This window comes from Oncorhynchus tshawytscha, linkage group LG07 (genome assembly GCF_018296145.1).
Source record: "Oncorhynchus tshawytscha isolate Ot180627B linkage group LG07, Otsh_v2.0, whole genome shotgun sequence".
Lineage (NCBI taxonomy): Eukaryota > Metazoa > Chordata > Actinopteri > Salmoniformes > Salmonidae > Oncorhynchus > Oncorhynchus tshawytscha.
This window is the reverse complement of record NC_056435.1, coordinates 8119006-8146641: the sequence shown is the minus strand read 5'-3', so window position 1 is coordinate 8146641 and position 27636 is coordinate 8119006. Positions and strand designations below refer to the sequence as shown.

The following is a 27636-nucleotide window of genomic DNA, read 5'->3' as shown; positions in this document are numbered from 1 at the left end:
TTGAGACATGTAACGTGGCTTGCACATATTAATATTAATAATATGCGTGTCAATCTCTCCTGGCTGAAAGTGGAGGAGAGATTGACTTCATCACAACTGTTATTTATGAGAGGTATTGACATGTTGAATGCACTGAGCTGTCTGTCTAAACTACTGGCACGCAGCTCGGACACCCATGCATACCACACAAGACATGCCACAAGAGGTCTCTTCACAGTCCCCATGTTCAGAACAGACAATGGGAGGCACACACTACTGCATAGAGCCATGACGACATGGAACTCTATTCCACATCAGGTTTCTGACACAAGCAGTAAAATTAGATTTAAAAAACAGATAAAAAAACACCTTATGGAACAGTGGGGACTGTGAAGCAACACAAACATTGGCACACACACACACACACACACACACACACACACACACACACACACACACACACACACACACACACACACACACACACACACACACACACACACACACACACACACACACACACACACACACACACACACACACACACACACACACACACACACACACATACACTATACATACACATGGATTTAGTACTGTAGATTTGTGGTAGTGGTAGAGTAGAGGCCTGAGGGCACAGGGTGTGTTGTGAAATCTGTAAACATATTGTAATGTTTTAAAATGATATAAACTGCCTTAATTTAGCTGGAACCCAGGAAGAGTTGCAGCAGCTAATGGGGATCCATAATAAATACAAATACAAATACATACAGTACAAGCATCATATGATATTCCCCTTGAAGTGATAAAATATGTTTGGGGTTTTTAAGTGGCTAAATTAAAGTATTATCCGGTAAATCTTGCTATCTAGAACCTAAAACGGTTCTTCTGCTGTCCCCATAGGATAACCCTTTTTGATTCCAGGTAGAACCCTTTTGGGTTCCGTGTAAAAACCCTTTCCAAAGAGAGTTCTACACGGAACCCAAAAGGGTTCTACCTGGAACCAAAAAGGGTTATCCTATGGGGACAGCAGAAGAACCCGTTTGTAAACGTTTTATCTAAGAGTGTAGAAATCCGGTATAGAGGACCATATGCGTGTGATTACTGGACTTGTCACTCATAGCTGATAACATACTACAGTGCACAACTTCTCACAGATCCCACTGGACTTAGACTACTGAAGGCAGTTTGCTTTCAAAATGTAACTGAAACCTACAGTACTGTTTTCATATTTGCAGGGGCTGCAATATTCCTCTTCAATGCTGTAATGCACACAGTGATGTGTTCATGGAGCTGCTTAAAATAGGGAATTTCATATGTTCGCCCTTCAAAAGTGATCATTTACTTGGGTATTAAGGCTCAGTTTAGAAAAGCCAAACGGAACGCATGCAGTTGGTCTGTTTTAAGGGTAGCCTGCCAGTGCACCATAATCTGTCTCAGTGACTGTCTCGCAACAATCCATGGGTAATCACGGTCTACCACCATCCCTCTTGTTCTCTCTCTCGGTCTGTCTCTCTCTCTCCCTCTGTCTGTCTCTCTTTCTCTCATTCTCTCCCTCCCTCCTCTCCCTACCTCCCTCTCTTTCTCTATCCATCTCTCAGGAATTGTGTCGCTAATCTCGTTGGCCTTCCTCTCCTATGACCGCTACAGCACCTTAACCGTGTACAACAAGCAAGCCCCCGACTACCGTAAGCCTCTGCTGGCCGTGGCGGGCTCCTGGCTCTACTCCCTGTTCTGGACAGTGCCCCCCCTGCTGGGCTGGAGTAGTTACGGCCTAGAGGGGGCCGGGACCAGCTGCTCGGTCACCTGGACATCCCAGACGCCCCAGTCTCACTCCTACATCATCTGCCTGTTCATCTTCTGTCTGGGGCTGCCTGTGCTGGTCATGGTCTACTGCTACGGGAGGCTGCTCTATGCTGTCAAACAGGTAGGCTGTCCCACCTGTCCACATGGGTTCAAATGAAAAATGGTTTGAAATCAAACACAGCGTGCCATGTTTAGACTTCACATATTCTGTTTATTCGCTACTCTTCACGCAAACACTTCTTATTCTGAAAACTGTAATCATCTACCTGTGAAGAAGTGATCTGTAGAAGTGGTAGGTGTTTACAGTGCCTAAAACCAACATGGATGGCTACATTTGCCAGTGCACGTGTGTGTTTTCGTCAATATAACATCAATAGAAGTGAGGCTTGAACAGAGGAGATAGGAACCAGAGGAGATCACTGATGATCTCTGATGATCAGAAAGACTTGCAGCGTTAAAACGGTCAGTTATTGGGTAGAATGCTGAAGCCCTGAAGCCCTGCTGGACTTCCTGTAGAAAGATGCCCTGTCTTAAGTGGCCTGTAGACTGAGATGCTTGGAAAGGAAGTTGGTGGTTACGGATTGGTAGGATTGAGAGTAGAGAGTAGGAGAGAGTGTGCGCAAAGAGAGACACTGAACACTACTTTTACATGATTAAGACTGTGTTCATTGGACAGATGGTGTTTTTTTTTTAACACTTGGTTCCCTTTCCTCCACTGCAATTAAGAATAATATCCTAGAAAGAAAACATCTTGTTACTAGATAATTAGGCAGTTGTTTTTTTCTTTCTCAGCTGGGATGAATCTTAAGGCTACAGGTGTTTCAGAACACTCCGATCAGACAGGTCTGGCCTGGTAATGAGATTGTAAGTGTTTCGACTTGCGTGGCCCTATTGGAATACTTTTTGAAAAGCACTCTGCCTTCCTGGAAGATTAAGCAATAACTGATGTGATATGACAGGATAAGTAAAAGGTAGTGAACTGGAAACCCTACTTCACTCAACCAGTCCTGTTTTAAAGTCAATTAGGGAAGGAAGGGAAAGTCTTCATTATTAAAACAATTGAAACAGTGATTAGCCTATCACAAGGAAGGATGTTTTTTTTTAAGTATTGGTGATAAGTATGACACTGATTAGCCTATGTCAAGGAGGGAAAGGAGGCTTTTTTAAATATAAAATACAAATGTAAACATTGATTAGCCTAAGCAGTGAAGGAACAAAATTACATTTCTCTTAAGTATTGTAACAATACCTTGTATGTCCTTCTACATCCTCCTATGTGATTGGCCTCTCAGGACATGCATTTATGCACAACTTTATGTATCATCATTTCCTCCCAGGTGGGGAGGATCCGTAAGTCGGCGGCACGGCGGAGAGAGTTCCACATCCTGTTCATGGTGATCACCACGGTGGTGTGTTACCTGCTGTGCTGGATGCCCTACGGCGTGATCGCCATGATGGCCACCTTTGGACACCCGGGCCTTATCACCCCCATCGTGACAGTGGTGCCCTCCATCATGGCTAAGAGTAGCACCGTCATCAACCCCCTCATCTATATACTCATGAACAAACAGGTGAGCAGAACCTACACCAAAAATGTGTCCTCTACTCACCTCACCTCCTTCGTCACATTGATGTGAAAGACGTGACCAGATGAAAGCCAGCCCAATGACGAGCTTCCAACATTATTTCTTACACTAGTTAAGTGTTTTTAATCAAAGGGAGGAGACGAGCAGGTAATACATTTTTAAGCAATTGAGATACAGCCCTTGCCACTTGAATTGTGGGATATGTAGTTAAACAGCTAGTTAGACAAGGGTCAAATCACAAGGCAAGTACAATATCTTTATTCACAACAGTTTAAGTAGAAAACAATGGAAAAGAAATACAAATTTTATACAAACTAACAAATTATGTTCAGTACAAACTGATTCTGGCTATAGAAAATTATCTGTAAAAACAACATGATTTTTGTTTAAAGATCCCAAAAGGTGTGAATATTATAGCGTTTACCCTCAACAGTAGATCAGCAAACACTTCTCAAAAAAAAATCATTCAAAAGAAAAATGACATTTCTATTGCCATGTTTGGTGCATTCCATTCCCAATATAAACAAACACGTGAATCATCGTAAGGACATTCTGTCCATTTATATTATTCCAAGCTGAGGCCTCTGCTTTGCTTTTGTAGTGGTTAACTCCTAGAAGACGTAGTGTTAACTAACAGTAAACTTCACACAGGGAACATTTGGCACGTTATCAAGTCTATATCACCATTGCCAAAAGCCTTAGACCGCTGCGTTCCCGAGTGGCGCAGCGGTCTAAGGCACTGCATCTCAGTGCAAGAGGCGTCACTACAGTCCCATAGAGCGGCGCACACCAGGCTTGGCCAGGGTAGGCCATCATTGTAAATAAGAATCTGTTCTTAACCGACTTGCCTAGTTAAATAAAGGTTGTTTTTTTTACATTTTTTATAAATGTGCCTCAAACTATTCATAGCTACATTCATTGCATTACACTTGACCAGACTTCTACAGGCAAACAAACCACATTTACATTATATTTACAGTGTGGCTGTAGAATCATATCAAGGCCAGGAAAAGTAACTGCTGTCAGTTTTACCATCTGGTCGTTGAGGTACAGTAACTTTAAATAGCATACGTACAGAGGACAGGAGAACACTGATAAGAAAGTTTCAGTTCCTTACTCACATACACACAGATCAGTGGTTAGGTTGACTGGTTCATGCAACAACAACAAAAAAGTGAAAAGTGGTTGTTTTCCCTCATAGACCAACATACACTACTATCCCTGAATTTCTCAAATGAGGTCTTTTTTTTACCAAAAGGAACACAACATGCTTTTTGAACTGCTTAAATTCAAACCTACCCTCACAAGTAAACCCTTTACACGGCATGTTTTCAATTCTCTATATCAATGTTTCTAAACATGACAATGCACCTCATTCGTTGAATCAGAAAAACATGCCTTTGACCGATGTTCAATATTTGAATCTATAGATCACTTTTCCACATTCATACCCAGACCTCTCTCATGTACAACATTGTGTCACAAGAACAATACCTTAAAAAGATGACCCATCTCTCCAGTAGGAATACATCCCTGAAGGACTACTTCATTACACAATACAACAACATGATATCCACATTCCCTAAACCCCCCCTCCTCCTCCTTTCAACAATTGACACTATCCATTGTGACAAAGGCAGTTCTCGGGCATGCTCGCTTAGCCTCTACAGCCTAAGATTGATTAGTAGTGGAAACACTCTCCTCCTCTTCACTTTCATCCTGATTTTCCAGACAGCAGTCCAGGTCAAAGGTCAAAAGCCAGATCATGGCCCACGGACGACAGTGCTGACTCAACTTAGCCTCTTCAGTCGCTTGATTAGTATCGGCACTCTCTGTCTCTTGATGGCCATAGGTCGTCAAAGGTCAGGGGTCATGGCCCACAGTTGATCGCGCTGAACCCCGACAGCGTGACCTTGCCCTTGGTTTTGAGGTCGTACTGGGAGGCGCTGTTCATCCTCTGGACCAGTAGCTTCTCAAAGAGCAGGGGGTGGTACGCCCCAAGGGTGCAGGCTGGGTCGTAGTGGTGCTCGTGGTAGTGGCACAGGTCTGTCTGACGCAGAGAAGGGATGTACTCATAGACATGGACCTCCTCGCACAGCGACATCATCAGGACAATGCCTGTAATCAAAACAAAAAGGGCAAAGATTAATTCATTACAGCTCATACTGCAATCTAATGCAGGTTGAAGTATCAAAACAAACTCTGAACCAATTCTGAACCAATTATATTAATTTGGGGACAGGTCGAAAAGCATTAAACATTTATGGCAATTTAGCTAGCTAGCTTGTTGTTGCTAGCTAATTTGTCCTGGGATATAAACATTGAGTTGTTATTTTACCTGAAATGCACAAGGTCCTATACTCCACCAATTAATCCACACATAAAACAGTCAACCGAATCGTTTCTAGTCATCTCTCCTTCTTCCAGGCTTTTTCTTCTTTGGACTTTATATGGCAATTGGCATCTAACTTTCATAATAACTAACCTTCATAATAAGGTGTATTACCACAGCCGACCAACCGATCTCAGTTCATCTTTCAATCACCCACGTGGGTATAACCAATGAGGAGATGGCACGTGGGTATATGCTTCTAAAAGCCAATGAGGAGATGGGAGAGGCAGGACTTGCATCGCGTTCGGTGTCACAAATAGAAGCAACTTCTATTTTAGCGCCTGCCAACGCAGATGCTCGTTAGCACACGCAAGCACTATGGGTGCAACGATTGAATAACGTGTAACTTTATTTTGCAACGCACACTCCCCCTATCATACACCCCCCTCATCACCCCCCCCATCTCACCCCCCTCATCACCCCCCCATCTCACACACACCCTCACTCTCACACACCCTCACTCGCTCACACACACACACTCTCTTTGTCCCTCCCTTGCAGTTCTACAGGTGTTTCCTGATCCTGTTCCACTGCAAGCGGCCCAGTTCTGAGAACGGCGTCTCCTCCATGCCCTCTAAGACCACCGTCATCCAGCTCAACCGCCGGGGCCACAGTAACAACGTAGCCGTCACGCCCCAGCTCTCCACCGGCGCCAACCACCATAACCACAACCACACGGTGGAGTGCAGCACTAACAACCGTGAAGTCACCACCCCCGTCTCTGAACAGACCAGCCCAGACCCCAACCAAGAGATCACCTCCTGTGGACAGCCGCGTATCCCCCGAAGCCCCTCTCAACCCGCCCCCCTTTTCCCCCACGTGACAAACGCTATCCAGTGATCCACTGTGTTATATGAGTGTCACCACCGAGAACTCTAGAGGATACGGTGTTGGCATTTGTCATGCATTTGTCATGTGGTGTCATGACATGATGTTGTCATGTGGTGTCGCCCAAAAACTCAGTCTACACAGTGATATATCATGTGGCATCACCCAACAACTCCCCATAGTAATTTGTCATCATGAGAACACCTCAACAACAGACTACCCATAAATGATCCATAAATGATCCATCACGACGTTGTGTCACCAGAGAACTCTTCTAAACACACAGTCAGTGATCTAATCCACAACGTTACCCAGACAGAGAACTATCAATATCTTCTACGAACAAAGTGATCTATTCCACATCATCACCCCAGAAACTACACTGTGCTCTATTATCTTATAGAACAGGGGACCCCAGCTGGCGGCCTGCGGGTGGATTTATTTGGCCCCCCAAGTTCATGGCAAATATAAATAATATATATCTTTTTTTGTGTGGTATTTTTGTCGATGGATATGAGACTGTAAGAACATGAAATCAGCGCCAATTGATTTTAAGTTTTGAAATCTGTTTTGAAATGAGTATGCTTTAGTAAACGTTATATCTGTTTGGGCTTCTTGCTGTCAATTGGCAGTAATTATGTTCTGGCCCCCCAAAAATAAATACGTCGGCCCGCAGCTGAATCTAGTTGATGATCCATGTTTTAGAAGGTGTGTCAACCGCCCCAACCCATAGAGATGGTCAACTGTTACTTTGTCACTCAGTAAAGGTGTAGATATAAATTCCTGTCAAGTCTTGCCGCGAGAAAACGCAACAGTGGTGTTGTTTACTTAAAAACAAAACGTGCATTTTTCCTCAACCTCCGGCATCATATTGTTACATGTGTTACGCCGATAGACACCAGAGTTGTATTAAGACTGCAGTGGCTTTAGTGTTGTCGTTGGCTGTTACAGTACAAAAAAACGTCTTTTGTCATAACTGTTACAGTGTGCTGTCATAACCGTGGCCATTTCCAATTACGTGCAATAACAGACAGTCCATCTATGCATTTGTTCTAAAGCAGCTATGAAGCCTATGTGAATGATGCCGGTGAAGCTGAATGCTTTGTACCTCATCTGTGACATCAAATCACCTCGGGCCTCATTTATTTGCTCAGTTTTTATTCTACATTTCAGCATACCATCAGTTCTTGAATCAAATAGGAAGAACAATCACAGTGTTTATACACATGTCGAAGGGTGTAAATCACACACAATCATGATCATTTCTACATCACACTAAGTTGCTAAATCAATATATATCACTATATATTAAATCACTATATAGCTGTGGATTCCAACTATCATATGTGCGTAAGAACATTTTTTATAAATGATGCATCTGGGTGATCTGTGTAAAACTGGCTAGTAATTACAACCGAAACTGGTATTAAACGTATGGGAACAATGTGAAGGGATTTTCCATTTCACTGCAGGGTGGGGAGGGTAATAAACCAGAAACAGTTGGAGAAGTGTAACAGAAAGTGTTCATGTTTGCAACACTTGTCTTGCACTCTTGAAGCCATCATCCCATTGGGCAAAAGAGATCATGACAATGTTCAATTGTCAGTTGACTGAAATGTTGTTTACAGTTATGACAATGTGGAAACAGTGTTGATCCTACCAATATTTGCATGTCGGGATGACAGCCAGGGGTTGTACGAAAGCCACAACCTGTTAAAGTTACCATCTTTCTGTGTCTGTAGTGTTGAGTCATGCAGTATCTGGCTTTGCATGTTGACATGTTCCTCAATCTACAAGTCTAAAGCTCCCAGCAGGCAGTCAAACAGCCTGGCACCCCATTGGGCTGCCACATAGAGGCTGCCTGTAGCCATCATACGGCACTTGCTTGTCTTTATCAAGATGACATAATGAACAGCACTGCCTCTCACTGCCTAATAAACTGTAACCCAAAAACAGTTAAATAAAATGGACTGCAACCCAAATAAAATCCTTCTGTGAGTCATGGTCTGCCTCACTGAGTCCTGCTGCTGGCAGTGAGTGTGTGTTCTCTTTCTGTGTGTGTGTGTGGTGGTAGCGCAGTAACGTGCTCAGGATGACACAGCCCCCTCAAGCCCTCCTGCTGGGATTCCAGGAATTGCCACGGGGTCTATGTCGTAAGAGAACAAAACAAGAGGGGGAAAAACAACACAGGAATGAATGTTGTTCTTTCTGGACTCTCCTCTGTGCTTTTGATCCATGTGTGAGAGGTAATATTTACGCAGGTTTTTTATTTTATTTTTACCTTTATTTAACCAGGCAAGTCAGTTAAAGAACAAATTCTTATTTTCAATGACGGCCTAGGAACAATGGGTTAACTGCCTGTTCAGGGGCAGAACGACAGATTTGTACCTTGTCAGCTCGGGGGTTTGAACTTGCAACCTTCCAGTTACTAGTCCAACGCTCTAACCACTAGATGCCTTTTTTTTTTGCCTTGCCATAATATTCACATCATTTCTCATGTCTCACCGCTCTGCCCTTCCAGAACACCGACACGGGACACAATATGGGAAAGGGGGATTCCTGGTCAGTACAACTGAATGCCTTCAACTGAAATGTGTCTTCCACATTTACATCTACGTCATCGGCGCCCGGGGAACAGCGGAGTAACTGCCTTGCTCAAGGGCAGAATGACAGATTTGTACCTTGTCAGCTCTGGGATTTGATCCAGCAACCTTTCGGTTACTGGCCCAATGCTCCTACCCACCAGGCTACCTTGAAAATTAGTATTTGTTTAGAAAATCAATGATTGACTTCCTGGAATGCCAATTGTTATTGAGCACCTGTGCCCTCTTGACTGTGTAACCTTGTAAATAGATGTTGAGGTTGAACACACACGGAACAACAATGAAGCTCTTTGTTATATTTTTACCTTTGAGAAATCGCAGATCTCACTCACTAAAGCAAAAAAAAAAAAAAAAAAACATGCATCCTTCTGGCTGCCATTTACTTAAAGCCTGCTCATCTCATTGAACCAAGGATACCACCATATGTGTTCTGAACTAGGCCTACAGTATGTGCTGCATCTCAATAGTTAATCAAGTTTCATGAATTCGATGCACGTTGGCTGAAGCGTGTTCCTGTCATGGGGAACAGGGTACCATTTCAGACACAGCGGTCAAACCGATAAGTGGATGAGTGGGTTGCCCGGGTGGATGATCAGAGGCGCTTGCCCACCTATGAACCCAGAGGACGGGGGATTAGGCTGGATGTTCTCCTGGGTGTTCCCCTGGATCACGTCCCACAGCTGCCAGATGAACTTGGGGTGGAGGATGTAGAACGGTTGTGTGGGGTGGAGCCGCCGGCGCTCTTCATACGGGGTGAACAGGTCATAGTCGGGGTTCCTGTACCACTGAAGAGAAGAGGAGAGGACACTTCAGTCAGCACCAAGCATCTTTATTAACCCTGTCTGAAATAGAACGCTGCTACTCCGGGTCAGCACAATCATGACAGCATCTGCCGAGTGTCAGACTCACTGCTGCCACCGCAGTGTTGACACGGTGTCTTTGTTAAAAATCTAACTACTCCGGTAGCACAGCAGCCTGCTACGGAGCAGTCTACCTGCTAATGCATTTCAAGAGCACCTAAAATGAGTATTAGTACTATGCTTTTATTTGACTACAGGAAAGAATGCATGTTAAAATGCTACAGCTATTGTGCCAATATTGTGATGCAGGTTTGCTTGAATTCATCACCACCATACTGACTGACTCACGACATCCCCACAGGAATCCCAACGCCCCAAGCTAAAATGTTGTACAAATTCATGGTCTTGTCATACACCACTGCTTACACAAGAGTCAGTTAAATCCATGTTTCAGGGGACAAAGTCAGGATATTTCCCTTCAAAATATGACGAGAGACCAACCTTTAAAAGTCAAGGTTTGTTACACCAAATACTCGTTCCCCCGCACCCATAGCAGGTGTAATGGAGGTATTGATGAATGACTTCAGCAGATATGCTTTAATTAACTTTCTATTCTGGAAGTTCATTTTATTTTGCATTCCCTACAGAACAAGGGCACTAAATAGGGAATATGGTGCCAGAATTTGACAGAGGTAATCTGCTCAATAAATGTGGGGATGCTTTGACCGCAGAGTGGAAACATCAGCCTTTGTTCTGACACCCGGTAACATTAAGCTGCTAGGTGACAGATACCGTGTTAACTCTCTGGTTCTTCAAACAGTCGAGATAACATGAGGCAAAATTGAGTCAATTATGCCTTTTAAGCATCAGATAAAGAACAGCAATTTGTTTCAAATGTATTCTGGGCCTGGAGCAAATTTCTTGGTAAAAGTCCCAATGAATGTGTTCAACCGTCTGTACAAATTGGGTGCATGTAGTACAGTAGGCTATACAAAAACACACATGCTCTACTGCGAGTGCACACACACACACACACACGCATGCATGTGCACACACATGCATGTGCACACACAAACAAAAGCACACAAATACAAACAATGGCTTTCATTTTCAAAGTGGATGCCATTAGAATACCTTGATTAACATGCAGCCCTTGATCATTGGCCTTATGAATGTGTGTGTGTGTGTGTCCAATCTGTATTTGAACTAATGCCATGCCAATGTGTGTGGCAGACAGCAGAGGTCATGTGAAACACATTATTACATTGTTCTCCATATAGCGTGCCTTCGGAAAAAACAACTTTTTTCACATTTTGTTACGTTATAGCCTTATCCTAAAATGGATTAAATAAAACATTTTCCTCTGCAATCTACACACAATACCCCATAATGACAAGGTGAAAACAGTTTTTTAGAAAAACTAGCAAATGAATTAAACTTTAAAAACAGAAATACCTTATTTACATAAGTATTCAGACCCTTTGCTATGAGACTTGAGATGTTTCTACAACGTGATTGGAGTCCACCTGAGATAAATTCAATTGATTTGACATGATTTGTTAAGGCACACACCTGTCTCTATAAGGTCCCGTTGGTTGGTTAACTGACTGTTAGTTGCACTGGAGAAAAGCCTCTGCTAGAATGTTAGCATGACCGCTACCGCTAACAGCATCTCAGGAAGGGGCCTGTCTGAGCTACATACCAGAAACCTGAATCTAAACACACAGACACTTTCTGAATTATTCAGTAAAAACCTTAAGATGACTTTTATAAAATATGAGGCATTTGATTGTCCATTTAGAATGGAAATGAGTGCTTATCGTCTCTCTCACAAGACACACCACCAGAGGGGCTGGAAGCAGTGGGTAGGTGCTCCTGGAACAATTGTAGGGTGTTAAGTGCTTTGCTTAAGGCCACAACGGCGATGTTTGCTTACTGACTCTGCACCAGACTTTCCCTAAGATGAACCAGGAGATGATTAAGAAGTCATTAATGACACACACACGCACACTACAGCACGTGACTGACAGTGAGAGAGAAAGAGCAGAGAGACCTACCCTGGGCAGGTCCACGGAGTACGGTGCAGGATCCCAGGCCACCAGTGTCATACCCTTATACAAAGAGCTGGTGGTGAAGCGATGCCTGGGCCGGGCAAGTATCTGCAGGGAGACAAATTACTGATTGCTGTACTGCTCTCCAGCACCCCAGGCTAAATGTAATGAGGCAAGCAATACGAGTACTCACCTAGAGTCCACATGTACAGATCCCATACACCAACTTGCCCTCTCCCAAATGATAGGTGTATCATCAATGATTGACTAGATAAGCGTGGTAGTGCTGGGATAGACTGTCTTTAGTGATCTGACTAGTGGTTTCACTCAGCTCTAGATCAACTCAAATCATTTTCACAAGGCAGCATGTCAGTGATTCCACTGTAAATCAATAGGTGGTCCTGAGTACTAAAGAAAAGTCACAGGAGAAGTGGGCGACCTACCTGAGAGTTGATGATGCGGATGGTGGTCTTGTTGCCCACGTCATTCTCATAGCCCTCTGTAGGAGCAGCGTTGAAGCGAAGCACAGCCTCATGGGAATCTGAGTACAGGGTATGGACATAAACTGTATGCATCACCCATGAAACAGCACCATGAAAACGGCATGGTTTATCTACAAGCATAAGTAATGTTGTGAGTGAATGTCTCGCTCGAGTGCAGTGGTATTTAAAGCTTTTCAGTGGGGACCACATTTTTTCAGCCAGAATTTCTCGGGACTCCAAGAATTTAACATTTAGATTTTTACATAAACAAATAACCTTCATTTCATTGCATTTTCATGTCTTATTAAAATGAAAAGAAATGAAATTGTATTTTTATAATTTATCTCCTCAAAAACGTTTGTCTCATTCAATAGTCTGTACTCTAATTTGTTTTATTTTATATTCATATATAAAACACAGTACCAGTCAATAGTTTACACACACCTACTCACTCCAGGGGTTTTCTTTATTTTTACTATTTTCTACATTGTAGAATAATAGTGAAGACATCAAAACTATGACATAACACATATGGAAACATGTAGTAACCAAAATAGTGTGAAACAAATCTAAATATATTTTATATTTCAGATTCTTAAAAGTAGCCACCCTTTGCTTTGATGACGGCTATGCACTCTCTTGGCAACTGTACCGGGCAGATGGCAGATGGCAGACAGGGTGTTTGGCGTTGTGTGGGCGAGCGGTTTGCTGTCAACGTTGTGAACAGAGTGCCCCATGGTGGAGGTGGGGTTATGGTATGGACAACGAACACAATTGCATTTTATCTATGGCAATTTTGAATGCACAGAAATACCGTGATGAGATCCTGAGGCCCATTGTCGTGCCATTCATCCGCCGCCATACCCTCATGTTTCAGCATGACAATGCATGGTCCCATGTCGAAAGGATCTGTACACAATTCCTGGAAGCTGAAAATGGCCTGCATACTCACCAGACAGGTCCCTCAATGAGCATGTTTGGGATGCTCTGGACCAACTTGTACGACAGCGTGTTCCAGCCAATATCCAGCACAGCCATTGAAGAGGTGTGGGACAACATCCCACAGGCCACAATCAACAGCCTGATCAACTCTATGAGAAGGAGATGTGTTGTGCTGCATGAGGCAAATGGTGGTCACACCAGATACTAACTGGTTCTGATCCACACCCCTACATTCTTTTTTTTCCAGGCATCTCTGATCAACAGATGAATATCTGTATTCCAAGTCATGTGAAATCCATAGATTAGGGCCTCATGAATTGATTTCAATTGACCGACTTCCTTATATGAACTGTAACTCAGTAAAACCTTTGAAATTGTTGCATGTTTCGTTTATATTTTCTTTCAGTGTATATCTCTTCCAGGTAAACCATAATATTATGCTTATCATGACGCTTACGAATCACTAACTTAACTCCAACACTAGAGAGCAGCAAACCCTTTTCTTTGGAGGTCTTATCTTACCGGCTGAAGTCTCATTTATAAAAAGGTGCCTGCATTACTGTCATGGCTCTTCCTCCTCATTTCAAGGACACGCCGGCTACTCATCACATCAAATGAACAAATCCATGAGGAGTGACAAGCCAATCTGATGGTATCAACACGAAAGGCTACTGAATGAATGCAAAGTAGAGTGGTCTAAAGATCCCGTAGAGTAAGTCAGCGTTCCCATTCACGTGCACTGAATGCCGGAGCGATTTCTATAGGCGTGAGGAACTTCCCAGCATCAGAGCTCTTCTGCACTGTAAGGGTAGAAGGCCAGTTCAATTCTAAGGGTAAATCAAACCTACCAAAGCAATACACTTATGCAGTGATGAAGACTAGTCTGACAACCAGCCAATTAGTTGTAATAACTTGTATACCTGTAGAATCAGTCTGATTAGTAGTACTAACTTGTTATTACTTAGGATTTTGAAGCGTGTGTGTAATATCGCAGTGAAGTAATAAGCATTTCACGGTAAAGTCTACACTTGTTTTATTCAGCGCATGTGACAAATAAAGTTTGATTTGAAGTACAGAAAGTGTCTGTCTGTCCAGACATGTTCCTCCTTTGTCATAAATATTTTTTAAGGAAGTAGTTAAAGGGAGCCTCAGTTCCTGATAAGCTAGGTTAGTCTCAATGGAACTAGAGTCAGGAGAGATGTGGAAGTCAACATTGGAGGTGAGGACAACAGTTGAATAGAGAAGAGACCTCTGGGAGGGGGGCAAAGGGTCCCAACCCAACAACACTCCAACTGAAGCCTTATCACTCACACACACACACACACACACACACACACACACACACACACACACACACACACACGCGGAAGTTCTGTGTTCAGGCCGGGCCACGACGCTACAAAGAACAGACTTAGTTACTGCCCAGCAACAGATAATCTGTTTATCTTAGACATACCAGGAGATGACTTTGCCCAATTGGAAGGTATTAATATGTGATTGTGTGACTTGTATGTTGTGTTATGCAGTTGCAACATCCTGCTGGGTGTAATAAACTTAGTTTGAGCTTTACTTTCGTCTGGATTTGTACCATAACTTGGCAGCAGTGTCTTTATTTACATGGAGCTAACAGTTACGTTATAAATACTGCCGATGTTTGGAAAAATGTGTATCACCTGTCCTACAGCACTCACCGATTTCTCTCCCTAGGGAAGAGTTGAGGATAGCCCCGGCCGAGGTGACCACCGCACACGACTTGAACTTTGACCCCTGGCCCCAAAGCTGCTCCAGAGGTCGTGGGGGCACTAGCTTGTCCCAGGCCAGCCCAGAGAAGGGTTGCTCTGTCCCATCCAGTGTCCTCAACCTGGCCTGCTCCTTCAGTTCACAGAGTACCTCCATCCCGCTCTGTCTACCCCTGCGCCGCCCCCTGTAGGCCACGTGATGCCTGTTGAGATTCAGGTAGTCCCTCATGGACTTCTGCAGGTGTGGAGCGAGCATTCCCGCTGAGGCAATGCCCCTTCGCAGCTGCTGGACCACTACCTTGGACTGGGATAAATAGTAGCCGTCTCTGCCCCGCTGCTCAGCCCTGGACATGCTCCCTTTCCTCCTCCTCCTTCTCAGTCTCTCCCTCCTTATCTTCTCTTCCCTTTCCTGATACACCCTCTCCTCCTGGTCGCTCACCTTTTTCCAGACCACCAAGTCACCATTCTGGCTCAGCTCCAGGGCCTCCTGTTTTCCCTGTTGGCTGTGGCTGGGATCCTGGTTGGTGGGGGAAGATGAGGATGTCACCTCAAGAGGAGAAGCCCTGATGCCCGATGGACTACCCTGGATGGAGGTCAGACGGCGGGTCTCGGTGTGGGTGAGCGAGGAGGGCGAGCGGAGATCCACATCCCGGGGGTCCAGGAAGTGGGAGAGCAGGGCCAGGAAGATGAGGAGCCAGGCCAGCATCACCACCAGAACCAGCTGCCTCCACTGCTTCATGGTTGGGGTCATGGTGGGTGCAGCTGGGGTCCGGTCCAGTCAGCGACCCCTAGAAGCCGACCTGGCAGTGCTCAGGATGAGGCCTAAAGAGGTCAAACTTTATTAGAATAGCACATTTGCATACAATAAAGTAGATGATCAACTTCAGTAGTACCGCACCAATTCATACAATACAATGTATCCATAAGTGTAAGCACTATAATAGCTTAACCCATAAGGTCTAAGGACCCAGATTTCTACTAAGCTAATATATGGAATTATTTTAAGGTCATAATAAGGAACATTTAGCTATCTGATTTAGAATCCCTGTAAAAATATATATAAATAAAATGTATTTGATGAAACGTTGAATTTGCCCTTAACGCTAATAGCCCATTGACATGCATTAAATAACATATTCATACATGGCAAAACAGATAGTGAAAAAAAAACATCAAAAGGAAGTTAGGGCTCCCGAGTGGCGCAGCGGTCTAAGGCACTGCATCTCAGTGCAAGAGGTGTCACTACAGCCCTGGTTCAAATCCAGGCTGTAACACATCCGGCCGTGATTGGGAGTCCCATAGGGCGGCTCACAATTGGCCCAGCTTCGTCTGGGTCTGGCCGGAGTAGGCCATCATTGTAAATAAGTAAATCATTAAAAAAAGGTTAAATAAAAAATGTTTTGAAGTGTCTGTCCTATATCTTACTTTTTTTTATTTTTTGTGTTTTAAACCCATATTTAGCCCCCTTTTTTTTGGCACTAAAGTACTTCTATAAAAATGTTTGAACTGGTACCAGGCTACCTACAGACGAGTTTTGTGAGGCTTGTGGGTGTAGTGTGTTCGGACACTACAGACGTTTTCATGAGAAGAGATGTCTCCTGGTCTGACAAACACTGTGGAGGCGGTGGATTGAGATGCAGCCCATGCAACAACAACAACAATACCTACAGACATCTCTAGCTTAAATGGACAGATTGTGATAGTGATTTTTGTGTTATGCTAATTAGATTTCCACAGGGTCGTGGACAGAGAGATATAAGAAACAGTACAAAGACCAGGATGGACACATCTCCCTTGTTGAAAATGCTTCCTTCCTGCCCTTCTTTCTCCGCTTTGAAGATCGAACAGAACTGGATTGTCTTTTACTTTTGAGACATGAAAGCCTTCCTCTCTCTCGGATGTATCCTGCCCTTGTCAGAACTTTCTATTTAAAATAGAAGGTGCTGATTCCTGCTTTACCAAGCAATAGGGAACATTTGAATAATAATCCACTCCGTCCTTCCATCTATCCTCGCATTCACTCTTTGATCCTGTAGAGGTTGACTGTAGTTTTGACAGCATTATGGCCCTGAGATGGTTGGGTTAGGTCATGTCTGTTTACATTCTCTATGGGCAGGGTCAGAGGAAGGGTTGGGGAGCTGTGCTGTAACTCTCCCACGTACCACAGTGAACACAAAGCAGAGAGAGAGAGAGAGAGCGAGCGTGAGAGCGACACAGACAGACAGACAGTGTTTTTCACACAGTAGAAAATGCTTAATCATCATCATCCACAGTGGGACCTGTTTGTGAAGTGAAACCTGAGGTAACGTGACGTGCATCGTTTAAGGATATTTTTGAGCAAAAACATAATTGGTGTGCCATTTTTTCCACAGAAAATATTGGTATATGTTCTTCTCCATTCACCACTGTGCCATGTTCTTTTGCAGCTGCAGCCAATTCTTACCAGCGTGTCAACTAGTTTTCCCAATGGGGGGGAACATATTGGATGACCAAATGAACAAGAACAGTGGCAGTCATTATAGTAGCAGGTAAATGTAAACACAGGCTGTGGCACACAAATGCAGAATGCTAATCGTAGCTCTCACAACAGCACTCGCTAATTGTTGACGGTTCTCCAATTTGTAGTGGAATTGGCCCCTGGAGCCTTTTAAGACTAAATAGAGAGCCTTGATGTTTTCGAACAGCAGTGGTAGAGACTGAGCCATCACAGCTAAGTATTAAGCTATGAAAGATAGACAGACACAGAGAGTCAGCGTGTGAGAGAGAAAGAGAGAGGAGAAAGAGGAGAGAGAAAGAGCGAGAGAGAAGGAGAAAAAAGAGAGATACAGGTCTAAGTTAAGAGTAGATGTGAGTTCAAACATGTAGACTAGGTTAAGTATTGCCAGAACCTAGTGTCGTAATTATGAGTTTAGGGGGTTTGACGAGTCAGAGGGCTGATTCCCCCTCAGAGCAAGAGCTTGCGCAGGGCAGGGCCAGGCAGGGAACCACCAAGCCCCAGCCTCTCTCTCAGGACTTTACCCACACAAAGTGCATCTTCAAAGGGTCTTCCCATCACCACCGGTGAGCCAGTGCAGTGGAGCTAGCGTGAATGACACGGAAGGTTAAACTGAAATAATCTGCCTTGGGGCACAGAAAGGAAAAGGGAAACACTACTGAAAGGGGGGAAATAAAGGTAATGAATTGAAATTCCACTGGGTAACCCACTGGCAGTATTCTGAAGAGAGATGTGGGCCTCTTTTCTTTGTTCAGTTCATTACTGCTTAAGCTAGGTTACTTAAGATAGCCCTCCATTTCAAAAGCAGGATTTGAGTGGAATTAGTATGGCATGGAAGAAGAAAAACACATTGGGCTTCCCAAACCTTGTTTTTTTTTTAGCAAAAAACACCATGAATGAACTGACATCTCCACTGGCACTGACTATATATCCCCCACTACAAAGCATTGTGGGAAGCTGGCTGGCCTAAACTGGTCCTTGCACCACTAACCCCCCTAATAAGGACACAGAGGTCACACGTCCGTCTCCAATCAGAAAGAGACAATCTTGCCCCAGAAGGAACACAATTGGTCCTCTGCTTTCTCTCCAACCAGATAGTCACAAATTGAAACGCGGAGAGCATGAGCTTGCCTGCCTGAACGCAGTGCTGTAGCAACACACCCTGAACACAGTGCTGTAACAACAATAACACAATGCTCCATCAAGCACACATTAGCTAAGTCAACACATAAGAACGCACCAAGATCCTCTCCCCACAGATACACATACACCCAGAACCTCTCCCCACAGATACACATACACCCAGAACCTCTCCCCACAGATACACATACAGCCAGATCCTCTCCACATAAAAACAATCCATCTAGATCCTGACGGTAATGTCAAGGTGTAGGCGAAAACAGAAACAGCATGGCTGAGATAGACAAGGGAAGCCAAACAACAGCTGTGGATGTTTCCTCTGTGCCTCTGAGATGACTGAGATGATTCATAAAACAAAATCTGAGAGAGGGGGAGATAGAAAGATGAAAAATATAGAGATAGGGCCTGGTTCCTGCCTTATATCCAATCATAGACATAGCAGGTATTATATTTCATAGTAGAAAATATAGACATCTTCAGCTCCAGTCTGGTTGGGAACCGAACTGACCGCTGGCCCTCTTCACACACCAGCTGGTCTCACAATGGGCCACAGCCGGGGTTTGGCACATGGCCCCTGGTCTCTCCGGCAGTGCCCACGCACACACAACCAGTAATGCAAACACACACTTGTGCAAACCTACTCACACAAACTCACACTGCCACACAGTGAGAAACACACACTCTCTCTCTCAAACACACACACACACACACACACACAGCCTGTAGAAGTCATTCCAGAGAGCCAGCAGCAGGAGGAGGTCTCTCCGTGGAGAGATGATATCCCCCCTGTCCTGTTTCTGCTGACAAAATGCCTTCCTCCATCTTCAATGACACGCCTCGCTAAGCTCCATCTATTCTGTTATCCTCTTCTCTCATGTGGTGATGGCCTGTTTAGAAAGCACTCCTGCATGGCCATTGTCATGGCACATAATGCATTCTGTATATGCAGAATTATAAACTGGTGGTTGGTTCGAGCCCTGAGTGCTGATTAGCTGACAGACATGGTATATCAGACAGTATACACACGGGTATGACAAAACATTTCTTTCTACTGCTCTAATTTCGTTGGTAACCATTTTATAATAACAATTAGGCACCTTGGGGGTTTGTGATATATGGCCAATATACCATGGCTAAGGGCTGTATCCAGGCACTCCGCGTTGCGTCGTGCTTAAGAACAGCCTTTAGCTGTGGTCTATTGGCCATATGCCGAACCCCCTCAGGCCTTATTGTTATTATCTACCCATTGATGTGGTGCATGACAAAAGCTCTTAATGTGGGAGGAAGGTAAATGTAGCTTTGGCTCCTGGCTAAACCACCATTGAGGGAGGCTCTCTCATTATTTTTTAAAATATATTTAAGCTAGTTGAGAACAAGTTCTCATTTGCAACTGCGACCTGGCCAAAACAAAGCATAGCAGTTTGACACATACAACAACACAGAGTTACACATGGAATGAACAAAACATACCATACTAATGGTATAGAACATACCAAACTAATAACCATGGCAGGAGGCTAATCTACTCTACTGCCTCGCACGTCACGTTATGTCACCAGGCTAATCTACTCTACTGCCTCTCATCTCACGTCACGTTATGTCACCAGGCTAATCTACTCTACTGCCTCTCATCTCACGTCACATGTAGAAGATAGAGACTCAACGCCCACATGACTGGAGTAGAAAAACGTCAAGCGGTTCTTTTCAAGCAAATGGGAAAATGGAGAGGTGTTTTGTGTTGGCTTGCGATTCACTTATCAGTCCGTGTTTCTCCCTCGATAACACTACGACAGTGGAGACAGCAAACGAATGTTCTTCACTGCATCATGATAATAATTGTACTTGGTTACAAAGTACCTTTGATCATAATCCTCTCCACTTCCTGATTTCCGCAGATGTCACACAATGCATGGACAGAAAATATACACGATAACATCTGTGGTCAGGAAGGACACAGCAAAGTTCTGTGTTTGTTTGATGGGAGACTAAAGAAAAGTGAGTCACACATATATGGGCTCCTAGGGGATGTGTGGTGATCAGGTCTACCTCCTGTGACCCAGTCTTCATGCTATCTTATCCCAAAATGGATGTCAGCCTCAGGACTCTCTGACTCTCATTGGCTCCAGAGCAAAAACCACCTCATCCTGAGACAGAGAGGCTGGCTGACTCAGCTCCAGTGTGTGGTTGTAATGGCAACGTATTAAAATTCACAAACATCCTGAGGGCCTCATACATCTCCCTACGGATTCAAAATAAAAGTCTGGGGTCGACTGTGGTAATAGAAATGATCCCGGAGTGAATGAAAGAAAATGCCTTATTACTTCCATCTAGTCTTTCTTTGAGGCGAGTCAGTTATCCTATCCCAAAAGCAAAATTGTGACAGAGGCATTATGTCTCTTCTTGTGTTGGACCAGTTTAATCTAGCCTACAAACTCACCAAGCAGTTTTGTTTCCTGTTTTGCATTAAAAGAGAGCAGCAAGACATCAGCTCTCTCTACTCTAGTGGCTTTAGGGAGAGAAACCCTGTTAAGTGTAGCCTAAGCCTCGTGACTGAGTCTGGTGTGACTGAATGAAATTATATCTCATAACAACTACTGTAGCGGGCCTGCAAGCTGGCACCGGAAGTGACTCACACAGCAGGGGCCAGGGGGTTCAAGCTATTTTTTACATAGTAAATCAGATATAGGGGCAATTCCTCGGTAACAGAATGACTCTAAGACTCGGATTTTTCACTTGAAAAGTACGACAAACAAAAAACATTGATTGCCAAGTTATACAAAAAACATATAACTCAATGCACTACCTACTCGTGGCTCCCGAATGGTGCAGCGGTCTAAGCCACTGCATGAGGTGTCACTGCAGTCCCTGGTTCGAATCCAGGCTGTATCACATCCGGACGTGATTGGAAGTCCCATAGGGCAGCACACAATTGGCCCAGCATCGGCCGGGGTAAGCCGTCATTGTAAATAAGAATTTGTTCTTAACTGACTTGCCTAGTTAAATAAAGGTTTTTTAAAAAGCAGTGAGTATTATATTTATTGTGATCTAAAGTTTTTGGAGTTTGCTCTTACTCGGGTGGTAAACTAGCCCTAAAACAATGTGCCTACAATATTAGTGCACATAAAGATGCAGGACAATTAATCTATATTGAACAAAAAACTAAATCAGAAAAATCTGGAGCCTTATTTTAACAATCAAAAATAACAATAGCCTAATTGTTCACCCAAAATGCATCACAATCACTGGATTAGGTTGCACATTCAAATCACAACATGAAAATATGAAGAAATGCCATCTTGAATAGCATCCCAGGACTCTCTTACACTGAATAAAGCACTGAATTACTTTAGAAGTTGATAGAAAAAATATATATATATTATTGTGTGACGCAGCAATTGTTTTTGGGGTGAGACCAAATCATGGACTGGTGCAACCAACTGAATATCCTAGTGTCACCAGTGCCAGCAGGGGAAAATGTTAGTCTGGAGCCATCTGTAATCTGTTACTTCCCAACCCTGGCTACTGTACAGTACTTTCCTTTACTGCACTGTCCTTGGATTGGTTTAGATTTGGACTGACCACATTTTCAACTACTTTTCAACATCCATGGACGTCCGTTGTCGGTCAGTGTTCCGTGGGTGAAGGGGCTGGTTACAGTAAATGGAAAGAGAGGGGGCTCATAGGGAGGTGCCAGTAATAGCTGAGAGAGGTGACATTAACTGGAGAGAGAGAGAGAGAGAGAGAGAGAGAGAGAAGAGAGACAGGGAGAGAGAGAGGGAGGGGTGGCCAGACTGTTTTCACACTCTTGGTTTGACCACCACGTGACAGAAGGAGAACGTAAACAGTTATGAGCTGAATATATGCCAGTAGCAGGGAGGACAGTAGCAGGTGACCCAACTGTGGTTTGTGACTACTATAAACACCCCTTGCAGCCAATTCAGTTTCAAGACATTCTGTTAGGGGCGGCAGGGTAGCCTAGTGGTTAGAGCGTTGGACTAGTAACCGGAAGGTTGTAAGTTCAAACCCCCCAAACCCTCCACTGTTCCTAGGCCGTCATTGAAAATAAGAATGTGTTCTTTAACTGACTTGCCTAGTTAAATAGAGGTAAATAAAAATAAGAGTTTTTTTGTAATTCTGTCAGTTACTGATTTGGTAACAGAATGACGTGTTTGAATCACTTAATAAATCATAAACCAAATTGATATCAGTAAAACACTACAGCTAATTTGTAGGTCTACCTTTACTTGTTAATTCCGGTGAGCTTTCATTCTCCTCTGTCCTCATTAGGGAAAGAAATGGTAAAATATGGGTTTTTGGTAACAGAATGACAAGACACTAGGCAATATTTCTTAAACTTACAGAAGGCAAATAATTCCAAAATAATTCCTATAAATGTTGATATCAGTTGGCAGGGGCCTTTACTTCAACATTGTGTTTTGATGTATTTCTAATACTTTCTGCTAGATGTTTTCTAAGACCCCTTTTCCATCTGTTTGACTAGAAATCAAAGCCTTTGCTTATTCCAATTTTTTTGGACAGAGATTTTAAAAAATGTAGATATGCCTTAATTTCTCAAAATACAGACTCTTTTGCTTTCATTTGATGTGCTTCTAGGAACCTCACATGTTAGTGCTCATGGGGCTTTTTACATGGAAATGCCGTCTGGAACAAACCATGGAGCTTTCAAACAGCCCCAGAAATGAATTAATGCTGTATCTTTCAGCATAACGCAGGAAGTTTGACTTTCAACATGTCTGTGAAGGTGTTTATTTAACCATCTAAACTGGATGGTTTGAGCCCTGACTGCTGATTGGCTGAATGCTGATTGGCTGTTCTTATGCAAGCCCTTAGCCGTGGTTTATTGGCATTCATTTATATTATGAATTATAGCACACATATAGCACACATCCTCAAGCCTTATTGCTTAGGCACCACATTGCGAGACAAGGTGTTCTTTACCTGCATGTCAAGTTCTCGCCAAATCCCAAAATTGCCACTATGGCGATACGCACTTGCGTAGATCTGAGACAATAGGGAAATAATAAGTTGTTTATAATGTCTGAAACGTAAAACAATATAGTCAAATTATGAAAAGATGAGTCAAAATAGTCCAATGTGTGTATGATTCTTTGTGCTGTATGATGTAGCCAAGTTGTGACTTTTGAGAGACAATACTGATTAAAATATATTACTTTCTAAGTCTGTACCCAAGCAATTTGAGCTTCTACTTCTAAAAATTCACCTTTCCAGAAACAAGTCTCCCACTGTTGCCGCTTGCTATAGACCTCCCTCTGCCCCCAGCTGTGCCCTCGATACTATATGTGAACTGATTGCCCCCCATCTATCTTCTGAGCTCGTGCTACTAGGTGATCTAAACTGGGACATGCTTAACACCCCGGCCATCCTACAAACTAAGCTTGATGCCCTCAATCTTACACAAATTATCAATGAACCTACCAGGTACAACCCCAAATCAGTAAACACGAGCACCCTCAAAGATGTCTAACTAATTCGCCCTCCAAATACACCTCTGCTGTTTTCAATCAAGATCTCAGCGATCACTGCCTCATTGCCTGCATCCGTAATGGGTCTGCGACCAAACGACCTCCACTCATCACTGTCAAACGCTTCCTGAAACACTTCTGCGAGCAGACCTTTCTAATCGACCTGGCCGGAGTATCCTGGAATGACATTGACCTCATCCCGTCAGTAGATGATGCCTGGCTATTCTTTAAAAGTGCCTTCCTCGCCATCTTAAATAAGCATGCCCCTCTCAAAAAATGTAGAACTAGGAATAGATATAGTCCTTGGTTCACGCCAGACCTAACTGCCCTTGACCAGCACAAAAACATCCTGTGGCGTTCTGCATTAGCATCAAATAGCCCCCGTGATATGCAACTTTTCAGGGAAGTTAGGAACCAATATACACAGGCAGTTAGAAAAGCTAAGGCAAGCTTTTTCAAACAGAAATTTGCATCCTGTAGTACTAACTCAAAAAAGTTTGGGGACACTGTAAAGTCCATGGAGAATAAGAGCACCTCATCCCAGCTGCCCACTGCTCTGAGGCTAGGAAACATTGTCACCACTGATAAATCCACTATAATTGAGAATTTCAATAAGAATTTCTCTACGGCTGGCCATGCTTTCCACATGGCTACCCCTACCCCGGTCAACTGCCCGGAACCCTCCACAGCAACCCACCAAAGCCCCCACCATTTCTCCTTTACCCAAATTCAGATAGCCGATGTTCTGAAAGAGCTGCAAAATCTGGACCCCTACAAATCAGTCGGGCTAGACAATCTGGACCCTCTCTTTCTAAAATTATCTGCCGAAATTGTTGCAACCCCTATTACTAGCCTGTTCAACCTCTCTTTTGTATCGTCTGAGATTCCCAAAGATTGGAAAGCTGCCGCGGTCATCCCCCTCTTCAAAGGTGGTGACACTGTAGACCCAAACTGCTACAGACCTATATCTATCCTACCCTGTCTTTCTAAGGTCTTCGAAAGCCAAGTTAACAAAACAGATTACTGACCATTTCGAATCCCACCATACCTTCTCCGCTATGCAATCTGGTTTCAGAGCTGGTCATGGGTGCACCTCAGCCACGCTCAAGGTTCTAAACGACATCATAACCGCCATTGATAAGAGACATTACTGTGCAGCCGTATTCATCGACCTGGCCAAGGCTTTCGACGCTGTCAATCACAACATTCTTATTGGCAGACTCGACAGCCTTGGTTTCTCAAATGATTGCCTCGCCTGGTTTACCAACTACTTCTCTGATAGAGTTCAGTGTGTCAAATCGGAGGGCCTGTTGTCTGGACCTCTGACAGTCTCTATGGGTGTGCCATAGGGTTAAATTCTCGGGCTGAGTCTCTTTTCTGTATACATCAATGATGTTGCTCTTGCTGCTGGTGATTCTCTGATCCACCTCTACGCAGACGACATCATTCTGTATACTTCTGGCCCCTCCTTGGACACTGTGTTAACTAACCTCCAGACGAGCTTCAATGCCATACAACTCTCCTTCCGTGGCCTCCAACTGCTCTTAAACGCAAGTAAAACTAAATGCATGCTTTTCAATCGGTCGCTGCCCGCACCTGCTCGCCCGTCCAACATCACTACTCGGGACGGCTCTGACTTAGAATACATGGACAACTACAAATACCTGGGTGTCTGGTTAAACTGTAAACTCTCCTTCCAGACTCACATTAAGCATCTCCAATCCAAAATTAAATCTAGAATCGGCTTCCTATATCGCAACAAAGCATCCTTCACTCATGCTCCCAAACATACCCTCGTAAAACTGACCATCCTACCGATCCTCGACTTCGGTGATGTCATCTATAAAATAGCTTCCAACACTCTACTCAACAAACTGGATGCAGTCTATCACAGTGCCATCCGTTTTGTCACCAAAGCCCCATACACTACCCACCATTGCGACCTGTACGCTCTCGTTGGTTGGCCCTCGCTTCATACTCGGCGCCAAACCCACTGGCTACAGGTTATCTACAAGTCTCTGCTCACTGGTCACCATAGCAGCACCCACTCGTAGCACACGCTCCAGCAGGTATATCTCACTGGTCACCCCCAAAGCCAATTCCTCCTTTGGTCGTCTTTCCTTCCAGTTCCTTCCAATTCTCTGCTGCCCATGACTGGAACGAATTGCAAAAATCTCTGAAGCTGGAGACTCACATCTCCCTCACTAGCTTTAAGCACCAGCTGTCAGAGTAGTTTACAGATCACTGCACCTGTACTTAGCCTATCTGTAAACAGCCCATCTATCTACCTACCTCATCCCCATACTGGTATTTATTTATTTTTGCTCCTTTGCACCCCAGTATCTCTACCTGCACATTCATCTTCTGCCGATCTACCATTCCAGTGTTTAATTTCTATATTGTAAGTACTTCGCCACCATGGCCTATTTATTTCCTTAACTTACCTCATTTGCACTGTATATAGACTTTTTGTTTTCTTTTGTTCTACTGTATTATTGACTATGTTTTGTTTATTCCATGTGTAACTCTGTGTTGTTGTGTCGAATTGCTACGCTTTATCTTGGCCAGGTCGCAGTTGTAAATGAGAACTTGTTCTCAACTAGCCTACCTGGTTAAATAAAGGTGAAATAAATCAAATAAAAGCCTTCACATGGCAGCTCGCGTTGATCCTCTCAACACTCAATAGGTGTGCTGTGGGATCAGTTCACTGCAGGAATTATGACTGTGTACTGTTACAAAATATTGATCAATATTCCAATTAGACAACAATATAATATCACTGGCGTTTTCAGTTCGATGGGAACCCATATTTTTGTGGTAGATGACATAGGCACACATTACGTTTTGCCAATGTTGTTATGATGTAGGCAACTTTGTAATTCACGCTATATTTCGGATGGAAGCCAGGGACATTCTGCATGCCCCCTTTTCCATGGCACAGGTCGAAACCCTTTGTGATCTCCATGTAAGCGTCCCTCTCATCATATCCCTCTGTTTGAAATACCCATGGCATCATTGATTGCTCTGTCTGATACAAAGATGATAAAATGCCTTACCTGAGCTAGTCAAACCCTATTCATTCCGGCGAACATCGACATTTCTTCAGGCTTAGATCTGAAATGCAAAGTCGAAACGGTATGCATGCTTTCGCGCCATCTTCAAAGAAAGAGGCAAGTTGCAATCGAACGCTACTCAATGCTGCTCGACAACACACTATAGGATGTGTAATGTGGTGTTGTGGTTCTTTCAATTGAGGTATTAAAGAACCGTCCTTTCTCGATCTTTTTTGT

At 43.8% G+C, this 27636-nt stretch overlaps 2 protein-coding genes across 2 annotated transcripts in view; one reads left to right on the top strand and one right to left on the bottom strand.

The window, feature by feature from the left end:
• Positions 1-8884, top strand: part of LOC112253843 (pinopsin-like) — a 23733-nt gene extending 14849 nt beyond the window's left edge. The window contains exons 2-4 of the mRNA XM_024425875.2: positions 1581-1906; positions 3123-3356; positions 6265-8884. Coding sequence (XP_024281643.1) covers positions 1581-1906; positions 3123-3356; positions 6265-6603 — 899 coding nt within the window. The 3' untranslated portion in view covers positions 6604-8884. The remainder of the gene's footprint in view (positions 1-1580; positions 1907-3122; positions 3357-6264) is intronic.
• LOC112253842 (beta-galactoside alpha-2,6-sialyltransferase 2) lies at positions 3607-27636 on the bottom strand. Its single transcript, XM_024425874.2, has 6 exons — positions 27403-27636; positions 15161-16030; positions 12489-12586; positions 12052-12153; positions 9805-9979; positions 3607-5489 (listed from the first exon to the last, which is right to left on the bottom strand). Exons 2-6 carry the CDS (start codon positions 15957-15959, stop codon positions 5242-5244), a joined length of 1422 nt encoding a protein of 473 aa, XP_024281642.1. The 5' UTR covers positions 15960-16030; positions 27403-27636; the 3' UTR covers positions 3607-5241.